General features: G+C 41.0%; 1 protein-coding gene across 1 annotated transcript in view; it reads left to right on the top strand.

Annotated features, from left to right (window-relative positions):
- Positions 1 to 6,375, top strand: part of pigg (phosphatidylinositol glycan anchor biosynthesis class G) — a 59,137-nt gene extending 52,762 nt beyond the window's left edge. Inside the window, exon 13 of the mRNA XM_026357815.1 lies at positions 1,208 to 6,375. Within this exon, the coding sequence (XP_026213600.1) occupies positions 1,208 to 1,430 (223 nt within the window). The 3' untranslated portion in view covers positions 1,431 to 6,375. The remainder of the gene's footprint in view (positions 1 to 1,207) is intronic.
- Positions 6,376 to 12,043: the final 5,668 nt, after the last annotated feature.

Below are 12,043 nucleotides of genomic sequence, written 5' to 3' on the forward strand. Positions count from 1 at the left end.
ATAGGGGTTTTGCTTTGTCTTCTTGCCCAGCAGACATGCATGTCTTATCTAACAATTATAAAGTAATGAGTCAGTTAAGATATGAATGTTTATATAATGCCACAATTTTGCCAATGGACGGACAGCCAAACTGTACGAGCTGCAATTGCAATTATAAACATTTTCTAGAATAAGTTCATGGAACATGAAGCAACTGTAACGTACAAAAACAGCTCATTATTTGTTGTACAGGGTTGAATTAGCCTCTTTTCACAGCAGAAATCTAAATATGTAACTGCTTTGTGGTATTTATGCATCCTCCCACTACACCTCATTATTTAAACATTTTATCAAGTGCTGGGTCACACGTCATGTTACATATGATGTTTTTTAATCCTCTCTAGAAGGTTCTTATTTTAGCATGCTAATCATAGCTTTGTCTGTAGGTTAGTAAGTAAGTAACTAGTTTGTGCTGTGCAAAATAATTAGTGTAGTGATGACTGTTGCCCACTCCATTCAAAAAAGCACATACTTGATTATTGGCTGCTGATAGATACATTCTTTGCTAACATTTAGGCGTATGTGTAGCTACATAAGAACATAATGTGTGTGCGTTAACTGGCCCTTTGATTGAATTTCCACCTCCAAACTGGCCTACTTCCATTGTCTCCTACTCCATAAGCGTGCCTTCTCTTGTCTTGGGAGAAGGTTTGAAGTTCCTCCCCCTCAGCTGGGACTCTGCCTGTTTGAATGAACAAGATCCCTTTGCTAATTTACGACATGTGCCTCGGTGCGCCAGTGATGAAGTCTTTAGCGATTATAGCGATTGCACACATAACAGTTTGTGTGTCCGTGCGAGTTTGATTTCACATCAGCGTCTCCTAATCTCCTCACTGCATCCCTCCTCCCATCATGCAAGTTTTAAAGTCATTAACTTCTTTATCAGAATTTTCCAGCACTCTGTATTATTGTGAGAAGATAATTGGATCAGACTCTTCTCCTGGGTACATGCATGAGGTAAATGTGAAAATGTGGCCTTCGCAGTGAGTCATCAAAAACAATCTGCAGCTTTACTGATTCAGTATCGCAGCATATCAGTTAGAAAACATAAATCAGCTTGGGATGACCTGGGTTCACATGTTAACTTTTCTGTGTTACCCTATAGGAACTTTGTGTCGCTCTCTGCAGTGCTTTCCTCCTCTCTGATGAATCCTTTTCCTCTCTGCAGGAGCCCGGTTGCAGTCGGCCACGGTTGCTACTGTTTAGCACTGCTGAGGTCTGTGCCAGCTGCAGCCTACATTGTGCTGGTAACCGTTCTGCGCTACCATCTCTTCATCTGGAGCGTCTTTTCACCCAAATTACTGTACGAGTCCATGCACCTACTGCTGACTGCAGGAGTCTGTCTCTTCTTCAACACTATGGATCAAAGCCACAGCTCCAGCAAGTCTTAGGGAGCTAAGGAACTCACATAAGTCAAAGGGTTGGACACAGTCTATAAATACAGTGTGTATGTAACACTGGTATAGGCTGATCTATCCGTCCATCATCTTAACTCTGTGCATCTGGTTTGTAGAAAATACTTACAATGTATTTTTGTGAGTAGTTTATTTAATATTTCATTCTTTTCTAGGGAGAAATAAATAAACCTGAGATCATTTAAAGACACTTTTTGAAAGAGAATAACTTGCCTATATAGTGTAAAGGGTAAAATACCTCAGGGACTGGTGTATGGTACAATGAGCTACAGAGCTACTTAGCGATACAGCGTTTGATGGTTTGACTCCACATGTAAATTATGTTACATAAGATAACATTGTGTTTAAGTTAAATAGAGTAAATATGATGTTGGAGCTGAGCTTTTGATAACAGTTGTTTTAGTAGAAAGCTGCACCTGTACTAGTGTTATTCAGTCTAATTAGACTGAAGGCTGAGGCCACCAAGATGTTAATAATAATACACAAAGATTCAGATTCTGCTAGAGGTCTGCTATTGTCACACATTTATGACTTGGGACACATAGAACTAATCATCAAGGTTTATATTGTCCTGACCTAACAGAGGAGTGATGGTAATGTCAGTCAAACACAGTCGACACCTGCCCACGTAGTCCTGAGCAGAGCTCTAATCAACAACATCAGTGAAACGGCCTGTGTGAGGGCTGCAGTGGGCTTTAATACAGGGGTTTTCAAGACATTGCATTTGGTTCTCATCAGAACATTTTCAGTATGCTGGTAGCAACATTATGTGATCTTTTTCTTCTTTCCTGGCCTTTTTCAATCTCACTATAATTTAACCCTCTATTTGCCCGTGACATTTTGGAAATGGCTAACAAAACGCTGCGCAGGATAACTCACTTTTTCTAAATGTGAGTATAGAAACTTTTTCAGTGACAAATGAAGGTGAGTTTAGTGAGTTTTAATGTATTTTCACCTCAGATCTGTTAACTCCACAGGACATCTTGATCATAATCATCAGTTCAGGGCGCATGTTGAGTTGCATTAGGGCTATATAAACAAATGTATTCACATCACAATGTTAATTAAATAATTGATCTGATTCATATATAGGCAACAGTTTGCTTCAGACATCAAGAATCCTTTACTGCAAATACTCCTGGAAATATCCTATTTTGTTATATTAGTAGTAGAGTTTTAGTGTTGTGGTAAATATTCCTACTGGAGATAATGTCGACTAGAGATCTGAAGCCTCATTTCTCTATTTTACATTCACCTTCCAGAGGAAGAAAAGTTTTATCTTTGTCTAGATTGTTTCTCCTTGACTTACTTAAGCCTGTTTAACACCAGAATAGGATTATGATCAATTTCTCATACTTTGGAAAGCTCCTAGAAAAATGCCTCCTCATCTCACACTGATCCTATTCTAAGCTCCAGATTCTTTTTCTCATAACTTTCCCCTGAAAAAGCTCAGCTCTTTAGATAACACTGTGACCCAAACTCAAACTTCTTTTCACGTATAAATGGATAAATAAACTTTTAGATTCACAAAAAAGTGTCACATTGACAGTTTAGTCTCCAGCTCCTCCCAAATGTGCTTGGAAAACACACTCAACCCAAAGATGCTCCACATTGGCCGGGCAGCAGTTGTAAAGAATACTCACATCTAAGTAGGATATCATGCTTCTAAAGCATGTCAGTTTCCACTCTGACGGTTTTCTCTTCTTAATGTCTGTATCTCAAATGGTCGTTCAACTGAAACCTGTGAGCGCTGCACGTCCACAGGTTATTTCTCTTACACTGACATTAGCTGTCCTCAATACTCTGAGAGTAAAATGTTATTTTCTCCTTAAGAGACAAATGAAAGACATTTTTGATCAGCACAGTTTTCCCCATGGCTTGTTTGTCATAGTGAATCTCAGTGAGGATTTTACTGTAGTCATTTAAGGCGCGCAGACTGTAGGAAGAACTACAAATTGGCAAACATAGACAAGAATCAGTTATGAGGCCGTTGTCAATTCACTGCTATAGATAGACTTCATCTATATTTTTTCTCCTTGCTACATTTTCTGCTTAGTCCCACTGAGGCAGGAAATGAAAAATCACATATGTTGAGCTCTGTGCTATAAACAGTTTCACATTAAAATTTAGAAACCATAAGTCATATCATTTCCAGAGTTTGGCAGTGTACGGCACTACAGGTTTATGAACCTCTCTTACTTTAACTCAATCTGTTTCTTTAACATCGCTCAGAATACCACCAAAGAAAGCTGGCTTTCATCCAAAGCAATAACAGTATGGAGCCAAAAGAGAAATACGTTTCTGTCCCATTAGTGACGGAGCAGACTGTACTGTGTAATTACAGTATCTCACTGATTGCTTGGGCTCATGTTTGAATGTAAAAATCAGAAAGTGGAAATATCCAAGCAGACGTACAGCAAGGACCAATGTCCACGTCTCATCAGGCCTCCTGTGTTAAATAAACCTGCTGCCTCTGTAACATCTGTTCGTGTTTGTTCATGTAATTTGTGTCGTAAACGTCCCCCCACCTCCCAAATGCGACGCTCCAGTCTTTTGTTTCAGTGGTGTTTTACAACATAAGAGCAAAGACTTCAATTCCTGGCAGCTGCGTTGTTGATTTTTGTGCATCTGTGATGTCAGTGAACAGTTGTGATTAACTCGTTTGTTGTTTTTAACTCGGCAGTTCTTACGTCATTATCCTGTGAGATTTGTCCAGAAAAAAAGCCAGTTGAAAGATTTGATGTTAAAGCTGCAGTGTGCAACTTTTCACCTCCAGGCGAAAAAAGGGAATCGTAAGTTCCCGCCCCAACACTTGTCACTCACCTTGATGAGCTGTCTGCCTTGAAACAGCATCTTGCCCGTGGCTAAGATCACAGACATCCCCCAAAGCAGCCACAGGCGTCGAAAAGGAGCAGATGCCAAACTCAGAAGGGGGGGGGGGGGGGGTGATGCTGCTGTTCAGTGTGTTTTGGAATAGGTTTTGTCTGATGCAAGATGAGCTTCACTCTTTGTTTTGTTGCCGTTGCGGTTGTTGCTGCGACTCACCTTGACAGGGACAACCTGAACGCTGACTACCACAGCATAAAAATGGAATTTAAATGTTCTGAACATCATTGAAAAGTCAGACAAACAAGAGGATTTACATTTGAATAGACCGGGTCACTGGCAGACACACACTGCATATGGATCACGGCTGGTTAGCTTGTTTGCATCAGAAGCAGGATACGTTTAACTCTGAGTATCCTGACTCAAAGCTGAATTCACCCGTTTTTTTAAATTGGCAGCGGGCTGTTGTCTGGTGCCTCTGTTTTCCTTAGTTGGATAAGAAATCTCACACAGTCTTCAAAGTCTGATAGAAATAGTTTATGAAGCAGCTAATAATCTAGATCACTCGTGAGGATTATTCTGTCAGTGTTCAGCATGCTTGTCTAACAACCACTGTAGCGTCTGATATCTGTAGAGCAATAGTCGGACATTTTCCAGGCACAGTGTACAAACTCATGGAAGTGACAGATTAAACTGATGAATTAAAACATTAGTTATGCAGCTTTAAAGATGAGGTCAGGCCCACATCCCCCTATCTTCAGTTTTGATGTTAAGCTAAGTTAACAGACGCCTGGCTCTAGCTTACTACTCATTAAAGCAGCAAAATGGCTTTGTAGAAGCTCAAAATGTGTGTCAAAAGTTTGGTGTCACTTAAAAATGTCAAAAGCAGAGTTTAAATGACCATCATCAGCTGTTTTTAAATGCAACATCTCAATCCTGTTTCCCAAAAATTCCTGTTTCTATACAAATAAACTGCAACTGAAAGACATTTTTGAAGGGAACACAAGTTCAACTGGATAACCCTTTCAAAAAAAGCATAATTTGCATATGTTGACAACTAACTTAAATAATATTCATACTGAACAAGGCAGTCATACCTCAGCCTGATCAATAAAAAGAAGTCCTTAAGATTAGCAGAAGAACAGACACTGCACAGAGGAAAAGTGGAAAAGAAAGTGTTGTGTACAGATGAATCTAACTTTTGGGGTGTTCACATCAAAAAGAAGAACAATGGTTCGATCCAGATTCAGATGTCATGCATGGTGGAGGCAGTGTGACGGTCTAGAGCAGCTTCAGGAAGTGTGGGGTAAAATCTCTTCACAGTACTTCAACAAATTGACAACTACAATGCTCAATGTCTGCAAAGCTGCAGTGGTTTTAAATGGAGGGTTCTGATGATATTTATTTTTGATTTCTAACTTTAGATTTGCTGTCTGTGTTTTTATTTTTCATATTAAAGCTCATTTTCTTTATGTTGTAATGGAAAACAAGGACCTTTTCTGCGTGACCCCACACTTTTGAACCACTGTGTATTGTTTCAACATATGAGTTTTTGTCAATGTTATGTAAATTTCTCCTGTGATTACAATGAGCAGCAGTACATTTTCTCTGACACAGATCTTCTCTTCTGAGAGATAAAAATGAATGTTGCTGGTGTTGTGGACCACCCAGTGGGCTTTTTCAGCGCTGAAGATGAGTTATGGTTGATAGAGCAGCCTCTCTTTGCATCTCATCAGCTATTCTGCAGCAGAATGAAAACGTATGATGCCACTGTACTGTTGTGCAGTTGGGGAAACTCCTGGAGTACAATGAGACTCAGAGTTTACAGGGATCATTTTTCTTGGCGTTGACACTCTGATCCGTTTTTCTTTGGGGTTTGTTCTCGATGGAGGTTTGAAGTATTTTCTGCTTCACTTTTTAAAGGAACCATCGAGACATAATCAGAGTATTTCGATTCAAACCAAGAACATCAGAGAACAAAAGGCTTTTTATGAACTTAAAGGTCACAAATTGTTAGTTAGAACATGAGTTTGTTGGCTGGATCACGGTCGCTGTAATGGGCTCTAATGAGAAAAATAAACACAGTTGTATTAGAGTTTCTTAAGGTGCTTTATTTTTTCCAAAACCTCCCGGATCTTTGTGTTGAATGTGTCTGCAGCGGTGCAGGAAGCAGCCTCAGAGCAGCTTCTCATAAATCTGGTGGGACTGCACTGTCTGTGTGAAATCAGTCCGCTGTATCCAAAGACTCAGCAACCCATGAAATGGATCAGAATAATTGTAGTGTCCACATGGCTGGAAACTTTTCTGATATGTGTGTGTGTGTGTTTTTGTTTTTTACTTTTCACTTTAAATTAAACCTACTGCACCCGTCTCATTTTCTTTTTCTCATTTTGACAAATGTCGGACTGTGAAGAAGAACTCACAGCTCAACTTTGTGTTCATGGTTAACGACTGCTTCTTTTAACGTCACAGAGTTTAAGGTTGTTTATGGTAACTATGCAATTTCTCCCGTGTATGTACCTGCACCTCTGTCTGTCACTCCTCAAATTAAAGTTGATGAACTCACCCTTCAAATTGAATTGAGTGATTCCCCCCCCCCCCCCCCCCCCACTACCTGCTTTGATGTCTGTATTTTCTTTCAGCTTCTGTTTGGGTTTCAATCAAGAATCATTATAAAGTAATTATTCGATCTGTTCAGGAGCTGGACCACACATTTCATGCTGTGCTCACTGAGTAGGTGGGAGTTTCTCATGAAACGCTCTGATGAACGGAAAATGTTGCCCTGAATTCATGTTAACATATTTTATTTTATTATTTATTATTTAATAATCAATTTTTTTCCGATGTTTGTTGTGCTTTCATAATGTTCAGTTACATTTTCATTGTGGGATTCATTTTCCACAACATATTTGGCCCGAAGTTACTTTAATTTAAACAAAAAATGAATTATCATCAATCAGTTATCATTTTCGTCTTAGGGATTTTTTGAGTCTTGTTTATTCAGGCCCATGTCTTGCTGGTGACCTTCTTCCCGGCCTTGTGCTCCATCTTTTCTGGGGGATCCTAAGGCATTCACATGCTAAAAGGGATATGTTATCTCTCCAAGGTGTTGGGAGTCCTCCCTGGAGTCTCCCTGCTTCCTGTGGCGGAACTGATGTTATTCATCCATCCATTCGTTATCTATACCGCTTATCCTGTTAAGGGTCGCGGAGGTGCCGGAGCTGATCCCAGCTGTCATTAAATGAAAGACAAGTACGAGTTGCCAGTCCATAACAGGCCTGACATCGGAACTTACTGTAGTTTAACCAAAAGTCATCGTCAGCAGACTCACCACACTCATTTCACACAGTTTTGAAGATTTTGGCTTCCACAGTCACAGAGGCTGCAGCTTCTCTTTGAGCTGCCAGCACTTCAGCAGATTCAGGAGTTGGTTTTGGCAAACTAATCCCAACAGGCCGCATCTTAAGTTTCTTTTTTCTGTGTCACAGCTAGGGTGTTTGCATATCACGTACACAAGTGCTCAAGTTCACATCAGCCAATCTGGGTTGTTGTGCAAATCCTCCAGCTGTGTTCTCTCCAGAACTCGCCATCGACAAGCCCAACGAATCTGAATGGATGGAGGAGTGCAAACACACTCAGAGCTGAAGTGACTCTTGTTTTCTCTTAACACAGCACTGTTCAGCTGCGATCCTCCTGGCACTATTTACCAGGCTCATCCCAAGTTTGACTTCATAGCTGTGGAGTCACATTGTTGGGATTTCTGTCTTTAGCTAGACAACAGTAAAGACGTGTCCTTCACATCAGCTAATGCAGCTTGTTTCCACTGCATCCAACTAAATGATCAAGATCTCTCCTGAATGACACTGAAGTAAAAATGAAAAACAAACTGTTGCACTGCGACAGTTCTTCCTGTCGCCTCCCGTTGCAGTGCGATGTCTCTTTAACTCATCATGCACCTGTGTGTGCGTGTGAAAGGTCACAAATCGTGGAGTCATAAATTAGACAGTGATTTGCACCTCGTCAGCATGTGTGCTGTTGGAAAACAGTATCTCAAGCACATTGATTTGTTGTGTTCCTTCCTGAGAAATAAGGTCTAACACTGTCTCGACCATCCAGAAGAAAACACACTAATACTAAACGCAGGAATCCAGCAGCTGGAGTACTGAAGTGAACTGGAGCTTTCCCTGTGAAAGCGACCTCACCTCACCTCAGCTCCACTGCTCTGCTCTTTTGATGCTCCAGGAGTTGTCTGCTAAGTGGCAGGTGGCAACAAGCCAAAGAGGTTATTGCGAGTTTAGAGCTGGCTCCCTCTGAAAACACAGCGGCTGCAGGAGCTATTGATTGACGCACGGCTCACTCCGTGGCTGCAGACGCTGCCAGGGTTCCCTCTTCTCCCTCCACTGCATCTCTGCCACGCTCTCTTTTCCGAGCTGCTGAGAGGAATCCGGCTCCCTAAAACTCAGCTCTGCTGTTAAGGAGCCTGGAGGGAGGCACTTGCTGCTTGCATAAAATTACTCCTGCCGTGACTCACGCAGCAGGGGAAAAGCTGCTTGTCAACTGGTCGTGAACTAGATTTGACCGCCTGCACCCTGATCCTTTGATTGATAAGTACATTAGATTAGATTTCACAGTCATAGTGAAATATGGAAGTGATTCTGACCTAAAAAAGTGCTTTTACTCCTACTTATAAGTGTCAGGAAGTGTGGAGAACATTTTCTGGGACTTATTTAATGACTCCATATTCCGGATAACAAAGCAGTGTCTCTCTCGGAGAAGTTTTTGGTGACAAACGTGGCACTCGGCGACTCCATTAACAATATGATTTTCAGTGTGAAGAGAAGAAGCACATGAAGGAACTATCCAGGAGAAGGCACAATATAAAATACCCTGCCAGCAAATGGTGCTCATTAGTTGACAAATGGAACAAACGGACATCTGCAGCAGAGAGTTTGGTTTAAACGGACTATAAAAGATAATAAAATAACAACAGTGAAGAACAGCATTCATTAAGTATTAATTCAGCAGGCTGCAATCCACAAATCCAGCTGCAAGTTAGTGATGGTGGAAGCCAAATTGGTCATTAAAGGGGCAGCAAAACGTTTCCTCCTGCACAAAGTCCATGCATCCCAATAATGAGCACATTCAATTCAGATGATGCTACTGTGGGAGGGGAAGATCTCAGCAGTTGGCTGCAACTGACGAATCACTGATACTGATCAATCAATCCGATCAACCTCCTGCTGTTTTACTTTACTGGGACCGAAGCTGAGAAACTGTACTCACTGCTTCTTAAACTGTTTCACCAAACACTAATAACAAATGTCACCTCTTAGCTTTTCTGTGGAGCTTTCTACCAAAATCACTCAGTGGATGCAGTTTGTTCAGTTGTCATGGTGACGAACCTGTTGACCTGCAAGTTCAGGGCTGTTTTACAGCTCATCCGTAAAGCAGTTACGCTGAAAGTATTTGGCAAAAGTTGAAGCTACTTCAAAATATCATACATGGTGTTTGTTGACGTGTCATTTAGAAATAAACATTTACTGTAAATGATCAGAGATATGAAAGTAGTTCGACTTCTGATCTAGTCATGCAGATTTACATTAATTGCTGATCATCTGACTGTGTATTATGGAGCATTACAGTGAAGAATATGTCAAACACACCAGCTTTAGATCATACAAACTCACTGAGCTGCATAATGCACACTGCAGTTGAGTTGTTTCTAGCAACACAAATGAATATTAAATGACCCTTCGCAAGGTGAATCTATAACATTTGTCGCGTTTGCTTGTGATTCACGTACATCAAGCTACAAGCTGTAAGTTCTTATTACTTGCTGCAAATAATGTTATGGTAATCAGGTGGTTCCACTTTGAAATCTGTGCAGTGCCGTTCTGTAACATTTCTTGTTGTTGGTTGTGCATTCAGTCAGAATGAGAGCTCCCTTTATCCTGGTGAGATAAGTCAAAATCAGAAGCCTCACATTTTTATAAAGACAGTGATCAAGAAGGATCAAGCTTTTGAGAAATTGGCACAAGTGAGTCTAACAGCTTGAAAGCTCACACATAGGTAATGAACTGCATTTTCTGTCAGGAAAAGTCCAGTGCTGCCTTTTAAAAGCCACTGGAGCTTTTCCAGACACAACTTTCCCTGGCAGCTCCACACAGACAAATGGATATGTATCTAATGAAAGGCTTTTAGGGGGTATTGATTTTTGTTCCATAAGTATGGTTGGTAGTTGTGTCCTTGACACACATTCAGACAAGTATGCAGATGAGGAAAAAAGCAACGATACAGCTAAAGAAGTGGAATTACCACTTTTACAAAGTTATTACACACCTTAAGGAGCTAATTGTCTTTAGTGTGAAGTGGCGGCAAAGACATTTTTGATTTCAGTCTCCCGTCTGTGGGCTCACCCTGACTTTACCCTCCTGTCCACGTGCATCACTCATCCGAATATCTGCAGTGTAATCACTCATGTTGAAGCCCTCCCTCATATTCCTCAGAGTGAGGAACTTTGGAGATGCGAGTCAGCGGTTTCTACTTTGTGTGACCAGAGCCGGAGGCTGTCATTACACTAATGCAGCACTGCTATCCAACAAAGGATCTGCCACTAAGAAGAGAAGAAAAACGTCCAGACCACAGAGAATTCGGATCTCAAGATAATAAGCTGTCCTACATTACTACCTCAGGTCTTTGCTTTCTTTTCTTTTTTTTTTTTTTAATGTGTGATTACTTATCATAATATCACTGCAACAGCAGGAGTTTGTCCTCCGGATATCAGCAGCCAGCCGCACTTCATTCATTAATAGAGGTAATTGCTTACAGATACACGCTGTCAGTGAGACATTGCATTAGTGATTAAACCTGCTGATTAAACACACGTGACGTTTTTACAACGCCACATGAAAGGTCACCAGGTCAAAGCCCGAGACCGACACTTAACCCCCGTCTCCCTTCCTGTAACAGCTCAGTGCTGGGAGATGGGATGCCAGCACGGGGCTGTCAGTGTGAATGCGTGAACAAATGATTTGCTGGCAAAGTGCGTCCAGCGACGCACAGAGTAGATTTACTGTTTAATCCTCGATTTTCTTTCCAGTCAACAGGCAGGTGACATTTGTTAACAGCCACAGAGCAGGGATTCATTCCTCGTGATAGATAGAAGGTTATAAACTGCTCCCACAGTGGCAGCTCTCATTAAGTTAATCTCTCTTTCTTTTACCTGTAAGGGTGAATGCACTTTGTCATTTTATAATTTCGCCTGATGGAGCTGATATTTAAACGCAGCAACAGTGTGAGGCATTCTGGGTAAAATGAGTCAGACTTAGCTGAGAGTATTTTATCGGTTATATTTGTGCAGAAATAATTCATAGAATATTTTAACATACACATATCAGAGGGCTGCTGGTGGGATTATTGTAGGACATCACTGACACACACCATAACCACACATGACACTATGACATTATAAGAAAATCTGTCCTTCTGTTAACTCGAACATTAGCTAATGTCTTCCAGATAAATGGGTCTGAACCTAAAGTCTTGTTTTGTGTCAGAGGACGCTGCTGATGCACGAGCACAGCAGCTGACGTTCATGGAGCCTCCAGGCGAGACGAGAATGGATAAACAGTAGTTAGCGGAGGTAAATTCAATCACTGGCACAGACATTATTAATGTTGTTTGAAAGTTTGAATAGCAACTTTAAATGTGTCCCTACATTTTTCACATTTTACCACAAGTGCCCATAAAAACTGAAATTTCAC

The sequence above is a fragment of the Anabas testudineus genome, chromosome 10 (assembly GCF_900324465.2).
Source record: "Anabas testudineus chromosome 10, fAnaTes1.2, whole genome shotgun sequence".
Classification (NCBI taxonomy): Eukaryota; Metazoa; Chordata; class Actinopteri; order Anabantiformes; family Anabantidae; genus Anabas; species Anabas testudineus.